This window comes from Poecilia reticulata, chromosome 3 (genome assembly GCF_904066995.2).
Source record: "Poecilia reticulata chromosome 3, P_reticulata-male-v2, whole genome shotgun sequence".
Lineage (NCBI taxonomy): Eukaryota > Metazoa > Chordata > Actinopteri > Cyprinodontiformes > Poeciliidae > Poecilia > Poecilia reticulata.
In genome coordinates, this window is record NC_088832.1 from 10,165,530 (window position 1) to 10,190,574 (window position 25,045).

The 25,045-nt window shown below is 37.9% G+C and overlaps 1 protein-coding gene across 3 annotated transcripts in view; it reads right to left on the bottom strand.

The window, feature by feature from the left end:
• The window catches only part of adamts7 (a disintegrin-like and metallopeptidase (reprolysin type) with thrombospondin type 1 motif, 7), a 137,888-nt gene that overhangs the window by 77,874 nt on the left and 34,969 nt on the right, over positions 1-25,045 (bottom strand). For all 3 annotated transcript variants that reach the window (XM_008404673.3, XM_008404672.3, XM_081605041.1), the window contains exons 5-8: positions 22,470-22,553; positions 19,856-19,980; positions 15,097-15,246; positions 10,912-11,055 (exon numbers count right to left, since the gene is read on the bottom strand). In XM_008404673.3, coding sequence (XP_008402895.2) covers positions 10,912-11,055; positions 15,097-15,246; positions 19,856-19,980; positions 22,470-22,553 — 503 coding nt within the window. The remainder of the gene's footprint in view (positions 1-10,911; positions 11,056-15,096; positions 15,247-19,855; positions 19,981-22,469; positions 22,554-25,045) is intronic.

The following is a 25,045-nucleotide window of genomic DNA, read 5'->3' on the forward strand; positions in this document are numbered from 1 at the left end:
AGTCACACATGACACGAAACAAATGTCCTTTTTCTCAGTCTATTGAAAAAAATATGTGGAAGATACAAAAGCGGAACAGAAAACCTCAAACCTTTTTTTTTTATTAAACTGTTTCATTAGATGAAATTCTGTAAATAAAAAGTGTGAATCCACGAGTGAATCCACGAGTGAATCCACATTTATTTTGCCAGTGGAGACACACGAATCCATTGTAAATTCAAACCCAAAGTGGAGCTTGGTGCCAGTGGGTTTACATCACTGCAGTCACTGGCAGATGGAGGCAGTGAAGCAAAAATCACAGCAAAGTGCCAGAAACACAAAACAAGCTCGCAGCTAAATATTAATGTAAATAATACGGATCGCATCTTTTGCTACAAAGTTTGAATAAATTGCACACCAATGCCCTTGTTGAGGGACAAAGCATTCAAAAGAAGTCTAAATACAGCCATGAGAAAGAAAACAGAAAATTTATGGCAAATAAATTCTTTCACTGACAAGATGAGAACAAGTAGACAGGATACTAATTTGGATGTCTTGTCAAGATTCAATACCTGACTAAATGGTTGTTAGCTGGAGGGTTTAAATATTGGCACGTGTGTGACAGGACTCATGGATGTTTGGATAGAGCTCTGACATAAAGGATCTACTCTGATTACACCAAAAGGCTTTGTGTTCCTCTGCCTTTGCCGTCAGCTTCCAGAGAAAACTGTACAGCTCTCCTGACTATCTGCATCCACAATCAAATACGTGCCGTTAATCTTAATCTGCTTCCATTCCCTCAACAGCCCAATAATCTATATACAAACAAACAAAGTCGGAGTGTTTTCAAGTACATGAGTGTCAGCCTGACCAATTCTTTATCACAAAGTACTCTTTAAAATTAACTGCATAGAAGTATCAGATAAATCGGGTAAAAATACGCCCAAACAAACAAACAACCAAACAAACACCCTGTTTAGTTTTGGAGGCTTTCAACATCCATTAGTTTGCAATCTAGAAATAACACTATATCTAGATTGCTCTTAAACGTTACATTCTTGAGGTCATTTTTTATGTGTGTACTTACTTAAAGGAAAATCAATCCATCTTGTGAAGATGACTGATTAACCCAACAGAAAGGACAAACCCAAACCTTATCGGTCAATTTGTCTTTTTCACAATGATCCAACAACTAAGCAGCAAACTGAGAGAAAATCTTCCACTGAATGAAAAAAGTTTGTTCTGTACAAATTTCCTGTTATTTGCCAAAGTAGGGAGCAAAAAAACATTAAAAATTAAATGCCATAGTCGGCGACCTATCCAGGGTGTACCCTGCCTCTCGCCCGGAACATTAGCTGGAGATAGGCACCAGCAACCCTCCTGACCCCACTGAGGGACAAGGCTGTAAGAAAATGGATGGATGGATGGATGGATGGATGGATGGATGGATGGATGGATGGATGGATGGATGGATGGATGGATGGATGGATGGATGGATGGATGGATGGATGGATGCCATAGTCGATAAAAGGTTGAGTTCACATGCTGCTGCTTCAAAGCACAAAGCCACACATTTTTTTTCAGTAACATCATCTTCCACAAAATTATAGTGTTAGTCTCACAATATAGACATCAGTTTATTATCCACAATTTATAAAACATTCCTACACTACGTTCTGTGCAAAAGTATGTGGAAGTGGATTTAAAAAAATGATTAAAAAATGGATGTAGATATTAAAACAATGAGTTTCTAGATCATAAGTATAAAACTGCATTGACTGAGTTTTGTTTTCTGTAATCACCAATGTGTGCTGGTTTACTATCAGGGAAGAAATGAGCCAATAAGAAGTCTGATCTGACGCCGTGAGGCAAATTCTTTTGGCTCAGGGTTTTTCTTCCTCCTCATTTTCAGCTAAAAACTGAATAGCAATGCGAACTCTCACCGATGGCTTTACCTGCAGGTTATATTTTGATTTGCAGTTCTTGAACATTTTCTTCGTGGGTCCGAGGTATTCTGGCTGACCTGATGACAGCAGCTGGCTGAGCCGCCGCTGCAGATATATGTCCCTCGACAACGAAACGCCTGCAATTCACTGTGGGTTATTATTTTTCCATTTGTTTGTCATTCAATGTTAGCAAGTGGAAAAGATAAAATTGGCTCACAATCTTGGTACATATGCTGGATAAAATATGCGGTGAACTAAAAAAAAAGCTTGGTAAATTTTAGCCGAAGCAGCTCCAAGTGGTGCAACACACGGCGTCGTCTAAAGTGATCGATCATAGTGACCATTTTGAGACCATGAGGGTGGATTATGGACAGATTTGTCCAGATGGACAAAATGGATCCAGTTTCAACTGAGAATCTGGTAAGTTAAAAAAAAAAAAGAGTTTTGAGACAGACTGCACTTAAATTTTACTTTTAAGTGCAGTCTGTCTCAGTGAACTAAGGTTTTATTGCACTTTTCAATTAATAACTTTTCAATCTGCACCAACTAATGAATAATGTGCTTGTATGGTAATAGTTTGCAGCTAGTCTAGTCTAAACATGGGACGATGTCAGGGTATTGATCAATATATTATTAGGATGGGGGAGACAGTCCTTTATACTTTTCTTTTCTTTTCTAGGGAACTGACTGAAACTGATTCAGTACTAAAACTAATTGTAAAAAAAAAATGTAAAGGTGATATGATGGATATTAATGAAGCAAATTAGTCAGTTACCTGAAACAAAAAGTGCATGATGATTTTTGTATGGATTTGCCTAATTTTATAGAAATAATTCAGAATAACTTGACCAGGCCGTTATTTGTCACAGCAGAAACCGTGATTAAAACAAGTAGATATAACTACATAACCAGCTGCCTAAAAGGACGGTTTTTCTGCTGAAACAGCCCCGACGCATCGTGACACAAACTCCAGAAGATCCCTGAACATGACATTGCAATCAAAATGTTGGCAATAAATCCTTCAAGTTTCTTAGCGAGATCTCTGAGGGTCTGACCTGTTCTTCCCCCACATCCGCAGACGCTCACCAGAATGACATATGAGAAAGTTTGAAAAGCAAGTACACTACTCATTGTATTTTGGATGTGCCCTTTCAAAACTCTGGGTTTACATGTATGAATTCATTAAATATCTTTCAGAGGTCTGAGTGAAAGTCTTAAAGAATGTGCTAGAGGAAGCGAGGAGCCAGAGAGCTGCCTTATCGGATGGAAAGGAGGGCGTGTTTGCATTTTGGGTCAAACACCATTTACTTTCTGGGATCCAGGTTGGGCTTCTGCCCTGGTTCCCTCAAGTCTCTTGGCCTCGTCCCTCTTCCGATCGCCTCACACACAGGTGCTTCCTGACAGGGGAGTTTACACCGAGGCTGAAAGATTATCGGATGTGTTTGTGTTCCTGTCATTGGAGTTCTGAGCTGCAAAGCAATACAAAAAACTATCTGAATGAAAAAATAAAGGATGTTTAAATCAGCACAAACAAGAACTGTGACCAAGATCACCCAGGCTCAGTCTGGGACAGATGTTGTATTTTGGCTGGTCAGAAATGAATCACTGTGTTAATTTTTAGCTCCGTCTCCCATCTGCACTTCATTACTCTTTATCTCTACGTTTCAGACTCCTTCACTGACTCTTCATTACTTTACATCACTGACACTGCTCTCAAAAGTACACAGAGAATGTTTTTGCCACAACTACATTGGATAGTTTGTTGAAAATTATATTCCACTTTCTAAAATCACTGTTTGCTCTTCCAAAACGTTTCCTGACAAGGTTGATAAGGATATCACCATCTGGAGGCTGCATTCCTTCCAGAGCTAAAACCTGCACTTAAAGAGATTTACTTTTGACATTTTTTAGATTTATAAAAAATAACCATTGCATGTTGGACAAATCAGTAGCACAGTCTGAATTTAACACTTGAAAGCGTTTTTCCAACAGAATATTTAAGGGCTTTTCATCAAAGTATGATAAATTATGTTTAAGGTCTTTTTGCTTTGTTCCTTAATGCTATATTCTTGACATTCCTGGAAAAACAGCAGATCTTTTCTCAATGTTTTTCTTTTTCTCCTCACGATGTAACATTTGTTTTCTTCATCTGCCGCGTGTCTGGTGCCGTCCTCTGACTGAGGTTATTAATGTTTCCGCCAAAGCAGACAGACAAAGCAGGCGAAAAATGGTGCTGCATGTCACAGGCTCCGTGGTCAATGAGGCACCAGGATGTATGAATCAGGCTTCAAATGTTTCAGACAAATGAAAACTTATCAGTAAACGTGTAGAAAGATTAGATTTCAAATTATGATTTTATTTTTAAAGAGAAAAAAATATCTGAACCAGTCTGTCTCCATGTGAAAAAGTAAGAACTTTCACCTTTGTGCAAACTGAACATTATCCTGTGATTTTTTTTTTTTTATGAAATAAAAAAAAGATAAAAAATTATAATTAGGTAGTAACTCATGAGGTTGGGCTGCAGCATTCATTAAAACAATTACTAAATTACTCTTAGATGTCTTGTCAATATGTACCACTGTTCTGCATCTATATCCCTCAAATTACATTCATAATCAATGCATCACATTATAAGCTATGTTTTAATTTGCATACTGTGCGAGTTTTCCTGTTCCTAGGAGCAGTGAGTGGAAGAAGTTGGCCTTTATGGCCATTCAGATGCTGGAATTTTGCAAGTTAAAGGACGGCTCTGTTCACGCTGAGCCATTCCAGGAGATATCAGCCCTCCGCCCAGCACGGCCTCCTACACTCCTGATAAAATGACACCTACAGATCAAGCCTCCCTGTTAGCTTGAGTTGTGGGGCCTGTCCAGCACCGAGCCACACAGACCGAGCAGAGAAAAGGGAGGCCAATACGCTGTAGAGTGGAAAGATATGAAAATATGTTACTGATCACATGTTTGTCGCCAAAGTCCATTGTTGATTGACTGATTAGCTCCCTGTAACCATTCCTGCTCTGGAAGACGCATCTACTGAGAAGCTTTGCTATATTCGAAAAGCACAGCCAAACTCTGAAAAAAGCTCTTTCAGAGTTTACAAAAGGCAGAGCCAACCCAGCTACACTGTATCGATCAACCAGTGCAGACTATAACTGGGACAGATATTTTTGTTTGTACGCGTGTTTTTTTGGTTAGACATGCAAGACTTTGTCTTCATTCTCTTGTTTAAGCTTCTGATAACCATTTTTAAAAGCAAATCCTCTATCCGTCAACAAAGAGTAAAAACCTCCAGGATGTCAAAAATGCAGAGGTAAATTAAAACCTGAAGGCTTTATATTTCCTGAAGGCAACCGCTTAGCCAGCCAAGCAGCCAAGAGTTGGAATCTGACCTTTGCTGGCAGGTGTGGAAACAGGCATCTGGAGAAACCATCCTAGCTGCAAAGACGAAGGTGATCAACAAAATGTGCCGAGTTAATAAATCGTCCTGTCGATTTTCTGTGAGTCTACTGCAATCTGACTTAGATTTAAATGAGTTTAAAACACCAAAGTTATGCTTTAAGACTGAAGCTCTTTTTGTATGTTTTAGGTTCTTAATCAGCTTTAATTATTTCAACCCTTTTTCAGAAAGGACAGTGCAGAATTAGTTTTTCTGTTTTATTCAATAGTTGTTTAGCTCTACTTTCATTTGTCATAAATTTTTAGTTAGCTAAGCTGTAGCAGTCAACTAATTTACTGCATATTTGATTCTAGGCTACGGTTCATATTAAAATTGATCTTTTTACTCTAAAATATTTAGTTAATAATCCCAGGAAAACAGAATTCTTCATATTTAAGTACAAGTATTAACATAGAGAGAGCTAATACTTCAGAGAAATCTCTGACAGATCATGAGAGTTTTATTTATGTATGTCTTGTCAGACAAATTTTCTCTAGTGTGATTTTTTTTTTTACGTCAAATTGCAAAGAAATGTGTAAAAGCTTTTTCCTTTACACAGATATCCTATCAAAGTAAGTTCCACATGTAGGTACAGCATTGAAATACACAAGAACATACTTATTTTTACTACCAAATATTCCACAAACACAATTCTGAGCATAATGAACACAGTTCCTAAGCCGTGTTTGGTTCGCCCAAGTATTTCTGTCTGTTCCAACTAAAACATTATTCCAAACAGCTCAACGAAATGCTCAGACAAGGAGCTTTTGTGACTCCCACATGTGTAAATATTACCCTGCTACTCTGTTCTCCACCTCTTACCATGGAGTGAAGAGCTACCAGCTTGTCAAATAGCTGTGCAGCCTCTGAATGAATTCCAGATGCTTAGAGCTGAGAAACTGGGGCAACGATCCCGAAACATCTCAGACAGTCGACACTTGTGCGGTGGAAGCCAGAATCAGAACTTTGATGTCAGCAGCTGACAGAGATACAAACTGTACCCTGCAAAAATAGATAAGCAAGCGGAAACATACTTGTGGGTGCTCGGCTTTAGTCGCTCCTGTGAGGCAAAGAACAAATGCAGCATTAAACAGATTGCGCTATTTAAACAGATTGACTCTACAATCAGTTTTTGATCAACAAAGCCCAAAAACTGATAACATTCAGTTAATCGCCAGCGGCATGCAAATCCATGAAGATGTTCTCATTTTTTTTAAATGAAAAACAACAGAAGGTAGAAATTATTTCAAAATTTGGTTTTCTTTGACTCTCAGACTTTCTGGCAACTGAACACTTTGAACACGCTTAATGCAGATCAACACAAAGGGGCGTTAATTTGGTTGAGAGTTTGAACAGCCTGAAACTGATTGGAGGCCATTTCAAACACTGAAATCTCTTCTGGTAAAAGCCATCTCTTTCTTGTTACGAGTGTATGCATGAACTAACTGTGTTGCTGTAAAATTAAATCTCTCTTTATCAAGCAGAAATGTCAAGGTCTTGGGTTAAAACATAGTACTTTAAAAATATATATAAAATTAGGTTGAATTTGTCCCATATCATGGCACAGACACCTTCATGCATCACTGCATACTTTTATTGATGCCTTATGTTATGATGGAGTTCATGTTTGGCTTTAGCACATCACGACACATTTCTCCATAAAGTTTTGGGAGATTTTAGACAGGATTGATCGGCTGATAGTTATCACCAGTCATGCTAGGATTTTTTTAAAAACTTTTTTTTAACAACCCAAAGTGATTTGCACAACAAGAACATTTTGATTTTGTTTAACCTCTCTGGAGCTCATCACTTTAGGTTCATCATATGCATAATTTACGACAGATTTGAACTCAAAGAGGTTGACTCTGAGTCGAATCTAAATTTGCAAGGCGTTTTCAAGAATCTCTTGATGTTTTGTGTACTGATGGTAGAAAAAGCTATAAAATGTAATTATGGTGTCAGAAATCTCGCTTTGATTTTGAGAAGTTACCTTCAGTTACAGAACATAGTAAAGACCATACAAACCCACAAAACTGCAATACTTTGTAGTATAGTAAATTATTTCAAGACTCGAACAAATACCTCATTGAATACAAGCAACAAAAAAAAAAAACCATTTGTTCCAGATATCTCAGTGGAAAAAAAGCCTCCTTGCTCCCTTTATCAAATGAGCTACAGATGAAATGAAGACTGCAGAGATTTCACCCAAATTAATTTCAAGCAACGTCCCAGCAGGAGTCCCTGAACCCCCGCTGAGTAACATCCATGCGGCTCTATTCTGAAAGGTGTAAACCTCGATTATGCATCATTTTATGCCTCAACGCTCACGAGTAAAAGGCTTTAAGATATCAGAGCCACAGTGGGAACATTTAGCAGCAACAATAGTTCATGAGAACAGGATGTGCATAAATAAGGTTTCCCACTTTCTCTGTCGTCTGCAGGGGCATGTACGTGTTGAGTCATGATGAAGTATCAAAGTGGGCTATTTTTTACCAAAGCATTCAAAGACAGTTGTCAGTGTTTTGTGATAAACAAGAGGGTGGGTGTTCAGAGAGCAAACTTAGAAGTATGTTGAAGGAAATGCTTCTGCGAGTTAAGTTACATCTGTAACTCTGTGTATAAGCAGACTTTTTATTTCACAACATGAATGGATGAAGATATCAGCCTGGAATCCCTAAAAAGTTACCGCAAACCAAAATGTACTTGTAGACGTGCAGCCATCGTTTGATTTCGTTTTCGCCAGAAGCAATAGCCCGTTACTTTCCCTCGGCAGCTAGAAAACTCCAGTTATTGGTGAACCTATGGGGGAAGAGACGGAGGTAACCTGAAGGGAAACAAGTTACTACACTCCTCATTTGCCAAGAAGACGAATCCTGAACATCAGAAACAGAAAGTTGCCACATTTCTTCTCTTCCCTTTTGGAGGATCTATTCATGTCTTTTTGGTGTGTTTGTTTATTCGCACCGACTCCCATAGACAGAGCCACACACTCAATCACAGAAACTTAAAAGACACCATAGAAACCATATCATTTAGGGATTTTCATAATTGATCTAATTGAAATAAGCTCTGCTCTAGTGTGTCAATATTTGTGTACACGGTCTGTGGTATCCTAAAGCTGAAAGATTTTTTAAGATACCTGTACAGACGTCATATTGACAAAGACAGACCAAGAGATATTGAAGACAGATACTTAATTTCTCAGTAAATAGTTCCTGGTTTCCAATATGAATATGTATTTTATTGATATTTAATTATATTAATTACATTACGTCTGCTAATAACCTGACTCTCCTTTGGTCAGCAACATGTGACCGATGCCTGTTTTAGAAACTCACAATGAAAAACAGGGAATCCCCACTCACCCTGGCATCAACCTCAGCAGTTGGACTGGAGGAGCTGAGAGAGAGAGAGGCAAAGCTCGGCTGAAGCTCTAAGGAGGAGCTTTGGGTAAAGAGGCGGGGGCGAACTGCATGAGCAAACGCTTAGGCACCCCAAAATGGCAGCCAAGGCAGGTTAAAATATTTTGCAAATATATGTGAAAGAATCAAAGCAACACTCCGTGTATGACTTTGATGAGGGGATAAGATTAGAACATGATATAAAGCTCAAAAAGTCGATTTCACATGAAAAATTTCACTGCAAATTAGGTACGTAAGAAGGCAGACGAAAGTAAGAAAGTCATCTACAAAGATATGCAAGCAAGCAATTTATTCCACAACTTAAGTTATATATACGAAACAAAGCGGAAATATTGAGCAGACTTAAGAAATCTATGGTACCGGTAATGAGATTCCTGTGCACTCTCTACAATGTTGCTTAAATAAGGTTTTTATTTGAGCATGAGTAAAAGGCTTTAAGATATCAGAGCCACAGTGGGAACACAGTGGGTTCCACATGAGGTGTTTTTAAATCTCAAAGGTTCTGGGGATCCGTTCCAGGCAACCTGATCTTCACTTCTTTCCATAGATTTCCAGCTGGATGCCACTCATACGATTGAGTGAGCTACACTAGCAGTTTGACTTTATTTTTTTAAAACCAATTAAGTTTCTTTGGCTGCATGTGTGGGACCAATGCCCAGAAACAGATCCATCTACTTTGAATTTCTCATTTTGTTTTATGAATGCCCATATGCTGTATCATAACTCACATAAATTTACATTTCAGCATGTTTTTTGTTGTTGTTGGGAGGGGATGGTGTGAAGAAACTTCCTTTCTCCAAACATGATGTGTGCAAAGATATAAAAAAAATATTTCAGCTAAGTTCATTTGAGCTGATTATTTTCTGCCAGCTTTTCAAAATCTTCTGCACAAACTTTAAAAAGCTTCAAGATGTTTTCTTTCTTCAGCAGTGAAGAATACAGACCAGTGAATGAGCAGAAGGTCTGTAATATTTAGATAATATTTGTCGTTTTCACAGGGAAAAAAACTGTGCCTGCTATTTTCAGGTCTTTAAGACCTCTGTGAGTTTTCCTTAAGGCATCTGATCTGAGCTGATTTATGATGAAATGATCTTATTTCCACCAATGGGACTTAACGAAACAGTCAAAAGTTTATAAAAGCAGCCCTCAGGCTGGATTCAACTCTTTTTGTTTGTTCATGCTTTCCTCCAGTAACTACTCCACTTTATTTCACTTATCACATTTGAACTAATTATATATGTTATATCTTATAGTGTTAGAATTACTTGGGTTGTTACAGACATCAACCATGTTACACCAGGATATATTAGAAAAGAGGTACTGAGAAAAATGTTGACAGGTTTAATACTTATCTTACCCACTAATTAAAGTGGGACAAGTGGAACGTAGAAGACAAAAAGAAGGTGAAATATTGAAGGAAGAAAAGTGTTCAAGCACCAGAAACCAACCATCTCAGATGAAGACGGAGAGTTTTAACGGTGAAAGTGAAAGTTAGATGTGAGATGTACCATGATGTGAGCTGTTGGAGATGGCGAGTCTAAGAAAAATACCAGAGGCAGAGTAGATATCAAGAAATGTTATTAGGCGTTACCCTAAATAGACAAGCTGAGTCAGGCAGAAAGCCTGGAGTTACTGAAGACGTGCTGAAGAAGGAAAGTGCAGGACTACACAGAAGGTTAAAGGATGAAGTAACAGTGGATATGTAGAGGATTGGTGTGACTTAATGTTATGTCAGTGAGATAAATTTATATGATAAGGCAAAGAAACTCTGAAAGAGCTGCTGGTGGAAGAGGTAAAAGCAACCCATCATGCTTTTCCATCAAACTGGGGATGGCAACGTTTGAAACATTATATTGTTTTTGATTTCTTCTTTTGTTGGACAATATTGATTCCAAGAGTTATTCGCTGGTACCAGCCGCTACTTTTACAACCTACTTCACCAGGGTTGCTTCATGCAGAGTCGATATCAGAAGACTGTCAGTCAGTCGAGCGGTCAGGCTCTAGTGCAAAAAGGTTGTAAAATACCCCGGTGTGACTTAACACAGGCAGAAGAAAAAAATAACTTTTCGAATCACAAAACCTTGCACATTCAGACAGCTGTGTGGTCCAACATATCAAGCAACACTCACTCTAGGAAGCGGGTGATATACCGACGGCTGCAGCGGGACCACCGGGGCAGGAAGGTGCCGTACAGGAGCTGTGGAGACATGACGAAAGGTCGTTTCCCAATGGGTTCACAGTCATTACCGTTGCCATCATGCTGAATCCCAAAGCTGCGACATAAAAGCAAATCCCACAAGAGGGGAAATTAATGTGAGTGGGCATGGCATGCAGTACATACATCAACATAAAGCTACTTTTGGTAACAAAAGGAGACACGTCTGTATGTCTGTCTGTCTGTCTGTCTGTCTGCGAACTGTTTGGATTCTACGGCTTTGAAGTCAATGTTTAATGTTCAACTCATTTGCTGTGGGAGCAGCAGCTATTGACTCAATCAGCCAGTGCAACAAATAAAGTCTGTGAAAACCGGTGATAAACACGAGCCTGTTTGTTCTTCACTTTGTCAGCTGCAGCTCGCTTCTATCGAAAGACTTTCAAGAAAATAAAGGTTGCCGTCACATTACAGGTGCGGCGGCGCTGTGCTCTTCTTGAGGATGAAAGCTCGGCAACATGAATACTCCCTTCAGAATTAAGTTTAGCCCGGCGTATCTACGGTTTTTCTAAAGATGCTCCTTGAAAGAAAATGCTAAATGCATGCGGAAAAGCCAACTCCTCTCAGCCCGGTGCACATGTTTCATAATCGTTAACAATTCTTACCAGTCTCACAAGATTAATTTATTTTCATTTAGGCTCTTTATCACCTGGCGCACAGCTTGCTTTGATATTCAAACCTTTGTAGTGAATTACTACGGAGGAGAAACGAGGTGAATTTCCCTGCTTGCTCTGCTCCATGCACGCTACAAAAAGTTTCCAGCTCAGGGAGCAAAATTGTTTTATTAGTATTTAAATGTAGCGTACTGTTAAACTAACGTCTGTCACAGTTTAACACTTGGCCCAACTGCAATAACTGTTGTAAAGAGGAGCCGAGATGCAAGGAAGCGTCTGTGAGGTAAATAGGAAAGTGTTTAATGATTGCTGGGATCTAATTAGAAAGGCTGAGAAGGACATCATCACAACACATTGAACACACGTTTAATATTTTGATTTGCAAAAATAGAGGTAAATAGCAGACAATAATGCTTAAATAGCCATATTTATGCCACAACTTTACAGGAAATGCACCTTCCCCTAAATGTCTGGACGCAACACTGACTTACCGACTCACAATTTCAATTTTCATTTGGCACTTTAGCAATTTACTCATCTCACGTTTTCAAAAAAGCAACAGGTTAAGTGAGATGACGGTGATATAACAGGTAAAATGTGAAGGTTATTCATTTTGAAGTGGATGGGCAGAATAGCTTTCGCAAGCTCTCACTTCTTTCTACTCTGATGAAAACCGCACACGTAATAAAGCATCTCATTTCATACACAAATACATGTCAGCTGTAGTCTTTAACCCGACTTTCTTTACAGTGTAAATAAATGTCTGTTTTTATAATACCTCGTCATATTGTCTAATTATAATAAATGTAAAACACATATGAACAAGACTGGCCTCGGCCGTAAAATAATTATTTCAGCTGTAAAATAAAATACGACAAGCAGAAGAAGAAAGGAGACGAGTAGCCAAGAGGCAAACAGATGTTAACAAATTGACAGTGTGGCGCAATTACATCGTCTTTTGAAGCACCATCGTAACTAATGAAAACACTCTTCACCTTTGCTACTGTTAAAGGTAAATATGTGTAGATTCATGAAAATGAATATCAATAAATAAAAACGTTGTAGTTGACAGGACATTTTGTCAGGAACCAGAACAGAGCTGCGTTTAGGGCGGATGTCACAAACAAGAACAGCAGTGAGCAGCGAAAACACGTTCTGCTGCTCACTGCTGAGAGTGTTGGGCACATCCACACACTGCCAGGTTTCTAATGTTGTAATAAGCCTAATTTATTCCACACAGCTGAAAACAGGGTTTTGCAAAAGGTCCGCTAGTTTGACAAATCCTGTTTGTGAAAGGAAATGGATTAATTATGTTAATTATTTTATGGACGCCGAGATCCGCAATATAATTCACTTGGTTTGTCTTGTCATATTAAATCACGCTTCAACACACAGAACCACACATTGGCTTACTCTGAAATTTCTGAATTGATTTGGATGATACTATGTACATACTTTATTCCATCTACGGATATAAAATGAAAGATTACTGTCTCAGGATACATTTCACACACAAAGACATACAACGTGTCTGACTAGATTTTTCTCCCACCACCTGTTGCTGAGCACAGTCAGTCATCTGGCTAAAAGAGAGTTATTACACTTTTCTCTTGCTCTCAAGAAAGACATTTTCAGATGTTGGGAAACCTTTCTGCTTGCTAAAAACGCAAAAAGCTAAAAACTAATCTTAATTAGAATAATGCTGCTTTAAATACTGGCAAGCTAAGAGCAGAATATCTGTACGGCTGCAGAATCCTGGCTGGCTACAGCAGCAGAGAGCCTGACAAAGCATGCAACTAACATCAGATTAATTCTTCTAGTGTTGTCAAGTCATGATGAGTCTATATAAAAATAAACATAATAAAAATAAAAATAATCACGAAAAATTATTCTGAACGTTTCAAGTAAGATCAATGAAATTGAAAACACTGATAACAGAATACAAAAGTATTTCTATTTAAAACTATCTACAATAAGAATCCCATATGGGTACATGTATACAGAACTCTCAAAAAGATTTACTTTTTCCAACCTTTTCAGACGTCTTTATTAAGGATTCATGAAGGATGTTTTAATAAAGAATTTATATTCTGTCGTTTCTTCTTGATATTTTTAGTTTGATATGAGGTAATAAACATTTTCCATGTAAAGACAGTTGGCAGCTGCCTCATTAATCTTCCACCTATGCAAGTGAACCAATCAGATAATAAAACTAAGGTTTTTTGTACACAACAGGCAGCAGGTGTCATAATGTCTTTAGTAACCACAGACAACCCAAAGGGGAAATGAGAATCTGAGCAGAACCAAACGTAGCTCAGTGTGTTTACCTTCTTCTTTGTGAGAAAGTTTCTTGTACCGTCGCTCCCTCAACCTCTGAATAACAGTCTTTGACTGTGAGCCCACTGGAGAATTAATGAATGCATTTTCTCTTTTTAGAAAGGCCCAGCATTCACAATGGGCTTCTGTCAATCCAAGACTTGGTAACACATTTGACAAACACCCCCAAGATACACGCAGAACTAACCGTGCGGCTGGAGCGGAAAAAACAGGCTCCTTCTTAACATGTAATCAAGGGTAAAGTGCTGAAGGTGACTTTGAGTAAAGTTTATAGCGGAAATCCAACCGCAGCAGGACTTTTGCACAACAGTCAAGTGGAAGGAAAAGTTATGCACCGCACGCTGTTTGAGTGACTGAATTTCACTGTCAAGACAATGCAAAATGACATGAAGTGCAGCCAACGTTTTATTTAATTAGGGTTTCATATAACCAATTAAATGTGTTTAAATCAACATTCAATTGAGCAGATAATTGGTTCCTTATTCATACTTTACCAGTTTGCACATACCCACTGTGTAATTAAATTAAACTGAGTGATTCATTAATGAAAAGTATTCATGTAAACAATGTTGTAATCCTTAGAATGCTGCTGTTGTCATTGGGTTGTTTCTCCTGTAAGTGGATGATTGGGTGTTTTTTTTTAAAGCTAAATCTGTTTTTAGTTGCTTCAGGAATAAAAAAAAAAGAAAAAAAAAACCCAATCTGAATTAATGTCATAAAATCTAATGAACCAACAAGCAAAACACTCAGTGAAATAAAGTGGAATACATGCAAATGAAATAAGCAAGGCCTCGATGGTAATTTAAGAGAACATTGAGAAAATTTGGTGTCACAACAAGTTCATGTGGAAATGCAAAAAGAAAAAAAAAAAGAAAAAATCTCATTATCACCATCATCATGGATGTGGACGAAGTAAAATTACAACCCCCTGAGCAACTCTGCAAATAAAGCCAGGCTTCGTTTTCTGAATAGCTGAACGCCTATTTGTGGCGGAACAAGAAAAGTAAACTCCACAGGAAGAGCAAAAAAGACAGGTGAAAGCAATTCTTGGACCAAATCATTTAGACAAATAGCCACTGAGATGTAGGCCGAGTTATTTTGCAAAGAAAATTGTTTACTGCAAGAATGATAGTGCACTACAAAAACCTTACTTGTGTCCCAGCTCGTGTGCCACAGTGAAGGCCATGGGGAGGCCCGTGTCTTCGCTAATGCTGCAGCTGCGATGAGGCTGACACATTCCCGCCACATGAGACAGTCCCAGGGTCTCACATGGCATGTTGATGGCTGCACATATGTCCTTCCTTTGAGAAGCAGAGAGCGAGGGTTAGTCATCCACCTCTTCGCCCGCCAGCTGAGCTAATTTATTCATTCAGCGATTACATGCCAAGCGATATTTTTATTTCATTCAGCGTCCAGATGAAAACAACATAATACGTCAATTTAAAACGGAAAGAAATGAATGCAGCTGTTGCCAGAAAAATGTATTTTATTTTTTTCAGCATGCAGAAACGGTGACTCAGTCAGGGCAGAAAGATTTAGCGCATCGACCTGGAAGTGAGCGAGGACAGAGGTGGCATGAAGGATATCTCGGGTGATGTGAACATCGGGTGGGTGGAAAGTTAAGCGTGAACGACATTATCTTAGAGCTGGAGAAGGAGATGAAAGTAGGACATCAAAAGGAAAGGACTCAGAGAGGTAAGATCTCATTTATTTTTTTGCTAAACTTTGATCTTTCTACAAACTTCCCCAAACTTTCTCATTCAATGGGTTTTGCTACCTTTGAGTTAAAAACCCAGTAATTGGCATCCTCTCCAGTTGGGTGCCAATTTTCTTGTTGCTTTGTTTCTCTCTCTCGCACACAAACCAACCTTGCTGTCTGAATCGTCTTCCCCCTGTAAGACATTGGCTCATAATTCTGTTTTCAATCCAACTAAATTCTGTTTTTAAGGTAGAGCCCCAGAGTAAGCTGGTGAACCACTTTTGTCATGTCGTTTTTGATCTTGTAATTGTTTTCTCTTGTTGTGACATCAGCAGCAAGGACATTTGTATAGGTGTATAATTAATCTAACTGGATTTGGACATTTTAAATATAATAGCAAGTTTGAATCTGGTTGCAACTTGAAACTTTTAAATACCTTTAGCTAGAACAGTGTTTCTCAACCGTGCAACCAGTCTGCCGCTCTCCTGGGCTATTTTTACCTGTCACCATACAAACTCAAAGAAATTACATGCGAGCAATACTCACATTACGGTTGAGATAAGTCTTTTTTTTCCCACACATCTCTTTTCAGGGGTCACTGCCCAAGCCAAAGGGAAGTGGAAAAACGTGTCTCTGCCCGACTTATAGAAACAGCATCCTCATTAACGTTTCAAAGAACAGAGTGTCTCTGCTAGATGGTTATCTAAGATGTTGCCACTGAGATTTCCACAGTAATTAGATTCTGTATTGACTATTGCAGAACATATGGAGTAGAAAGTCAGACTTGCAAATTAGCATCCATGACAAAGGCAAAGTGTCTCTTATAAACTTTTGAGATTATAGACATAGAGGAAAGAAATTCTATAAAACCCTATTTAACCTAACAACTTTCCTTTGAACAACTATCTCTGAATGCAGTTCAGAGATGAGTAGAAATGGTTTCACTTTTGAAGTCAGCCTTAATTAGTTGTTAGTTGTTCATATTGATAACCGTGTTTCATTGACAAATTATTGCTCTACTTCAAGAGATGCAGTAGACGTAATTTACAATTTTCATCTCAGGTTTTGAAGGATCATATGAAAACATAACATAAAACGGCCCTAAATTTAACCGTTCTTGAGATTCCTTCTACGGTTTATTCTAACATTACTACACCAATAAATATATGCTTAATATTTAGAAAGACATACATGTCAAATTAAATTAAAATGATATATATTTTTAAACATTTTAGACAAAATTAGGCAACATTCAGTGTTGCGGGTTTTTTTTGGCATACAGCTGAAACCAGAAGTTTACATACATCTGCACACTAAAACGTGTGCAGATGTAGAGAGAAAAACGCAGGAACCACTGCAGTCTGATGTCACAGCGTCGCACTTCTATGTGACAGTGCAATGCTGCTTGTGTCTTCACAATATGACGTTTTAAAAGGGCCAGTCTTTTTGCTTCTTTTTGCCAAGTCCCATGCACCATTGTGGTTTTACTTGTGTGAGTACAAAATGATACATTTTGACATCTGATGTGTTTTGTCCTCCAAGTGGGGAGACTGTTGGTTGGAGGAACACACAGCAAAACAGAATGTACTTCCTGGGCTTTTACACTATAAAGATTGTGTTTTTGTCTGATTTATTATTGTGTGAGGACATGACAGTTTTCAGAGAGGATTAATTACCAACAGAAGACTGAGGAGGGCAGAGCTTCCAGTTAGATCCACAGAGATGCCACCTGGGCGGAAAACTTACTACAAATATATATACTTTCACTTTTCTGCAAAATTCACCAACTGCACAATTCATGTTAAGTATTAAGTGGTGTAAAATAAGTAGTATTTCAAAAGAGCAGCAGAAATCTTATGTTTTTTGAGCAATAATATTTGTTGGTAATCTGTTGTTAAGAGATAAGTGCGTTTTCTGGTAGACAAGTAGCACAAAGTAAACATCTGATTTTTACTTTTCCTAAATTTACCAAGTGTAAATTTCCTGTGTCTAAGCAGATAAGCAGTATTTCAAAAAGGCCTATGTTTTATTAATTTGATTCTAAGAGATGAGCTTTATTTTTTCTGCCAACTAACTGCCACAAAGTATAAATCAGATTTTTACTCTTGTGTTGAATATATATGTACACACTATTATACCACACGGATGACAAATTTTAATTTATGAAAAAGTTTATTTCTCGGTTTATAGTGATGTTCAATAATTCCCTACATGTTCAGCCTTTATTGGTAATCCTATGCTTTTAAATCTTTACAAAACTTGGAATTAATAACGAAAGAATCTCAACATCACATTGGCCTTGAAAAGTGAATATCTGTCACCTCAGGCAAAGTCTGAAAGATGCATTTATGCATTAATTCAGGTTTCTAGAGCTGAAGGCAAATTAGGCAGATCTAAGAAATTCTGATGATTTTAATCACTGAAAATAAGGCTTTATAACTTAGTCAACCTCAAATATGAGCAGAATGCATTCTGGAAAGGGAGAGAGAGGGAAAAGGGCATTGGCTTTGTTCCTTTAATTGCTCTGCACACTCAGAATGCAGCAAAGAATTCAACAAAGCTAGTGAACGCAACAGTAATGAGTTGGGTCTATTAATCAAAAGGAGTCATGAAGAATAATTTTTAAAGTCACGTATTCAACATATATACGTACATAGCAGTGTTTTACTTGTGTCCGCTCGAGAGCGAGAATAAAAGTTAAACACTTTATTAACTGGGACAGCCCAGATATGATTGCTGTTTTCTCAACCATTAATAATTTAGGGCAGACTGGGACCGAAGCAAATGTCTGAAGTTGGCCGGGCAAAATGACTGCTGACACACTCCCACAATAATATCACATTACAGATGAGCCATAAAGAAATCCCTTCAGATCACTCAGCATGCCAGGCTCCCCGCTGTCCTACATAGGAGGACGGCGAACTGATTTTATCCATGAATGAGCTGAATGAAATCTCTTGACAAAAGGTCGATATAAGGAGCTGATCAGTCTTACATGGGGATTCAATAACAAAATCATTCCTTCTTCTATATTTTAGAAAATATAGAAATTAGAAAAGCTTGATTAGAAAAACTAATAAGCACTAGTGAAAGATACAGCACAGTAATATATACCTGTTAAACATTAAACATAATTTCCTAAATGTTACAGCTATAAAACTCATTTTATTTTATATGAAGGAAGCAAAGCACAACCCACTTAGTCCTTGTGCCGGTAGTCGCAGGTTCGACTCCGGGCCTGGGGACATTTGCCTCATGTCTTCCCCCTCTCTCATTACTCTCTTTCCTGTGAAACTACTTTCAAATAAAGGCCAACAAACTAGAGCCAACAAAACCTTAAAAAAAACAAAAAAAACTGGGTCTTAAAGACTGGGTCCTTTAAGAAGGACAACAACCGTAGGACGATGTAAACCGTCCTACAATAGGACGGTTTACATCAAGGTTCATTAAATGGATTGGAATGGCTAAAAACCCAAACCTAAATCCAAATGAGGATCTGTGGCAAGTATGAAAATCAGGTTTGAAGACTGAGTTTAATGTGTTTGGCTAATAAAATGGATCAATGGTTTTCTCTTTAGAAAAGTTGGTAGAGACATGCCACAGAAGATCTGACGCCATTTGCCTGAAAATACATTTTAACAAAGTATCGACTAAGGAGGGCTGAAAACAAATCCGCATCCCCTTTTTTTGTCGTAAAGAAGAATAAAAGAATAAAATAAGTGCTTTTCATCACTATGTTTCAAAAATAATAATTACTTTGTGTTGGTCTATCAGATAAAAATCACCAAAAACAAATTGAAGTTTGAGGTTTTAATGTGACTAAATGTGGAAAAATTTCAAAGGGAATGAATGTTTTTTCAAACTAGAAGTACAGTTACAGGCATATTTTCTGTTGATGCTACAAAAGGCACACTTCTCTGCAAAGTCTTATTACAACCTGCAGCAACACTCAAACCGACAGTGAAGTTATGGTCAAAATCTTTCCTCTAAAGTTAGCACAACACACCCGGCGGCCAACCTCAAGCATCCCCTTATATTGTATGTTGTTTTATGTATGATGCCCTACAGAAGGTAAAGCAGAGCTCACTGCTTTCATGACTGCAGACAAACCAAAGCAAATCCAGCAAAAAAAAAATATGCAAGACATGGTTAACGGCTTCGCCTTGTGATTTACAATATATTTTAGAGAGAATGAGTTCTTTGGGAATTACCTGGTGAGCAGAACAGCTACGTCATGGTGCAGCGGGTGTTCGTCTCCTTTCATGTTGAGTTTCTTCTGCCATTTGCAGAAGCTGTTCAAGCTGTTGTCGGCATGGTGTGTAATCTTTAGATCATCCTTTTAGGCATCCATCATAAGTACAACAGGGGAAAAAAAAGAAAGAGAACAGAATGTAAATATTCCTAAAACGATTCAAGTTCAACTAAACTACACCATCAGTTCTTTGGTTAATCTGATACTTTAACAGAAACTTTAAAGAAAAAAAAAAGATGCATCATGGCAACGGACAGAGGAGGAAAGCTTTTTTTTTTGTTTTTTTTTAACTGATGTTAAAGTGTTAAATGTTCCACACAGCAGAGAAAGATTAAATGACTGAACTTAAACATACTGCGAGTCATTTTCAACACGATTACAAACAGAACGGACTCGCTTTCCACACAGAAAAGCCAGAAGAGATAGTCATGATTAATTCAGTCAAATTAAGCAGTGGCATACAATTAACTTTATCTGCAAAGGAAAAATGTTTATCCACGTCATTTTTATTGACACTATAAACTCTCGAACATCTGAGGCACAGACTCACTCTAATTAACACGTCCGTGCGGATGCTTGTTGTGCATATATTTTTCATTAAATTATTTCACTTTCATGGCATCAAACACTGACGAAAAAAAAATTGGAGCTCAAACAGGTTTATGTTCCTCTTCAAACACATGGCTCTAATTAAAATGGACCCCAAGTATCTCACACCTCTGTGAGAACACCGCAAAAGAAAAAAAATAAATAAATACAAAGTTGAAGGGAAGATTGATCTACTGCATCAGATGGGATTAGATGAGATAAATGCATCTCACAGATGAGGACATTTATATGCAGCTGCAGCCAATTAGAAATATTTATTAGTGGTGTGCTGGAGGCAAAACCACATCACGAAAGTTAAGATATGCGTTTATTTTACACTTTAGTTGGTTAATCAAGTGAAAATCGAATGGTAAATCCACAAGTGCACTAGATCATATTAAAATAAGTCAAAATGAGTCGAAAGAGGCCTGATGCAGGCTCTGAATGTCTAGACTGCACAATAAAATGCATACCTTTCTGTGGTTCAATGATTTTAAATGATCAATTTTTATGTATTTATTTATTTATTTATTTATTTTATTTTATTATATTAGACATAAAGGCCTAAAATATTCAAATTCTCTGAGAATCTGAAATTGGGGTTTTATTAGTTGTGAGGCAGAATCACAGTTATTAGAAATAAATGTTTGAAATTTAATCAACATGTTTGCAGTGAATCTAAACAGCAGTGTATTTAACTTTTTATATTTTAATAACTAAAACAATTTCCCTTTTCCAAAGATTTTGTGATTTATTTAGACATGTGTGTTTAGTGTTTCATGGTGGCCTGGTTATGTGCAGACATGTATAGTTAAGAAATCCTTTGGAGAAAATGTGTCTGACATGAACTAAACAAGTGGGAACCGTATCCATAAATTAAAAAAATAACAAACTAAAAAAAATATGGAAAACCTGCGATGCTTTCCTCACCCTACTACGAGGTCATCATCCAACCCAGATCATCATCTAAAGCTCTTCAGGACTCACTTGCTTCAGTAAAGATTCATGTTGATGATGTCAAAGTTATTGCGCCATAAAGGGATGCATCCCAGAAAATAAAATAAATAAATACTGCTGAAGAAAATCATCAAAATGTTTCTTGGCAAATTTGAATTGGGCTTTTTTCTTTTTCCCCAAGACTCCAGGAAAGATTTTCTGTGGAATGATGAGATAAAAAAAAAAGAACTTTTGGTTCTGGTTACATCAGGTGTAAACTACCACAGTAGTTTAGAAAGAGAACAAACATGTTACAAGTCAATGTCTGAATGACTCAAGATCAAAAATTACCTAAATTAACTTTGGAGTAGCCTAGTTAAAGTCTAGATGTCAATGTGATCGAGGAAGATTACATTTTCTCTCAGCGTCATGTGAATTTTGGTAGCTTGTCTCTTAAAAGCTGCAGAAGGTAACTTTCATAAAAAAATACATGTAGATTTTTTCTCCACAGATTGTTTGTCTCACATTCTCAGGACGTAGTGGCAGCTTTATCAGAAATGTGGAAACCTTCTGCAGCTTTAATAATGTCATTACATTTTCAAAACTGTCTTTGTATTCACAAAAGTTTGTTGTCTGATGTATTAATAATTGATGATCAGGAACATGTAGGTGTGACAAAAAAACAAAACAACTAAACCTGTGAGGAGGGAAATACTTTTTCACAAAACTGCATATTCATGCCTATGCAAAGAGATAAAAACAAACAAATTTATGGTTTCAGTAATATTAAACATTAAAAATGGATTAGGAATTTAAGGAACTGTCAAATAGAGCAGTCCTATGTTTTCTACGCTGGCTTTTTAAACAAGCGAGGCGATGAGGTTAGCAAATAAACTGAATTTAACTCAAAGGCTCTGAAATCCAGGCTGTGACCTGCAGTGATTATTTTTAATTAACTATTTCACACTGCAATCAGTGTTGCCTCGCAGAAATAAGTTTAACCTTGTGCAATCTTACCATCACCTCATCAACACACAACCAGGGCTTACCTCATCCTGCTCCAGAAGGATGAGACGAACAACCGCAACATTGATTGCATTCCCAATACTCGCATCTCTGAAGAGACCCGCCACCTAAAGAAGAAGAAAAAAAAAAAAGAACCACATAATTTCTTTCTACTACACTTGCAGGGATATCCAACCATCAAAACTTGGTTTATCCTACAGAAGGTCACATGCATTCTTTCTCAAATTAAACCCTAAGGACACACACACAAACACACGCACACACACCCCCACACACACGCACGCACCTATGGCATGTCACAGAGAGAGAGAGACAGAAATGAGAAGATCTACAAAGAAAAATGAAAGAAAGTTTGCTTTATGCCGTTAGGCTTCCTGCTGATCAGCAGGATACATCAAACACGCTGCATGTATAAAAGTGTTTACTGCATATAAAATGTAACCTGCTTTGCTGCATACGGTGCAACCATAAAGTGCAGACAGCCCGTCCCTTTTTCTATATTTTGTTGTTTTACAGCCTTAATTTGATTTGATTTATTTATTTCAGACAGGTTTTTAAAAACAAGAAAACAAGCAATCCAAAAACAAGCCTTATCCCAAATCACTTAAAATTAATCAAATTCGTACCCCCATCATGGCACAGTGGATAAAAGATTGGCATTTTTTAGAAATAGAACAGAATAACGTCTCAATTATTTGACACCTAACTTTCAAAGTTAACATAAAGAGGCAGTGTGAACGCTGCACAAGTCGTCAGTCCATCACAGTTCACAGGGTGAAAAATAAAGACATGCATGCATACACACTCACACCTCAGGGCAATTTAGAGTGGCTAATTATGCAATCTCAAGTTGTGTTTTTTGATTGTGGGAGCAAGATTGATTACCTGCAGAAAACCCACACATGCATGGGGAGAATATGCAAACTCCATTCAGAGAGACATCAGGCCAGGATCTGGACCCAGAAACTAAACGCTGCAACTTTGTAAAGCCAGTCAGTGGATAATACCAAAGAAACGTACTGCCATCCTATGGCATCCAGTTCACTCTATACAGGTTGACACATCTAATACCAGTTAAGGTGGTATTGTGTGAGGTTTCTTGGCAAGTCTAAGAGACGCCTTTGGACCATTGTTACGACCCGGCTCGGCCAGGGGAAAGGGAAGTAACATTAAAGAAACCTAGGTGGTAAGGTTTTACAATTTAGGAATTTATTGTTTGGGTTTTGACAAACAAAAAAAAAATAAAAGGGTAAAACTTAATAATCAACAGGTAGGGACTTACAACAAAAATGTACTAAATAAGAAAATCCACAAAACAATCAGGGTTGTAAACCAAATATCTTAAACAAAAACAAACTACAAATCTCTAACAGAGATTCAGAGATCCCTCACAGGGACAAGACGAGCTAGCAAGAGCTGGCAAAAACTAACAAAAGCGATCAGGGCTATCAAAGTTTACAAAGTCAGTTGACAGCAGTCAACTAAACAAACAAACAAACACCCAAAGTGGCAAGCTGTCTAAACAAAGAATCAGCCGCGCCTTCTCCCAGGAAGTCCTTGGTTTTTAAAGGGGGAGGCCTCTTCAGGGATTGGTGTAGCTGGTAATTGATGAGCCAATCGCTGTAGGCCTCAGGGAGTGGCACAGGAAGGCAGGGCTGCATCCACTTCCAAGTAGAGTCAACTTGATTAGAAGCTGCTGATGGTACAAAAAAGGAAAAGAAAACATACACAAGGCCACTGGCCGTAACAACCATCGATAGATATTTCACAGAAAGATCGGAATCCTAAGATTCTAAGTTCGTCAGCGATCCAGTGGGTAGCATTGGCACCGAATGTTAAATGAGACAATACTCAGACAAGTAATGCAGACTTTTCTATTGTTTAAGATTGTGCAAGTTTTTCTATAACCAGCGTTGTGTTTCATTTACCCTCAGTTTCCTGGTTTTGCGTCAGAATGCTTCTTGGGCCTCGTTTGCAAAGATGTTTGTGGATTGCCTTCTAATGCAAAGTGTACACTTTAATTGAAGAAGTTGTGTATGAGGAGACATGTCCAGATGTGTAAATCTGTATGCAAATACTAGCTGTTAGGTTTGGAAGGGGTCATGCACCTTTTTGTGGGCAGGCAATTTTTGAGAAATATGAATGTTTGTTCGTACCACATGTAAACAAGACTTGGTGTCCATTACACAGTCCAGCATACTGGGACATGGGTCTAGTTCAACAAGTAATATTTAGCAGTGAGATAAATGTGTAGTAGATCAATGTTGCCTGCTTGTTTGATACAGGTGTACTGCATTGAGGTATGAAAATATCTCTCTGGATCCCTTAAAAAAGTTGAAAACTTTAACATTTAAAGGAAAACTTTTGTCTTCCTCTAATGAACCATGTCTTAGGAACCATGATAGGTCCCTTTTTAACATGTGGCTGGATTTGTGGTTCAAACCTCGCTGTACAGGCTGAGGGTCAGCCCGGCAGAAAAAACATTGCCTGACCGATAACAACGTGCTGGTGTTTTTTCTGCATAGGTTGACCAGGAAACACCAAGTAGAAGCCAATCAGACCGTCGATGTGCCTGCAGAATGTGGACTGGAGAGGTACC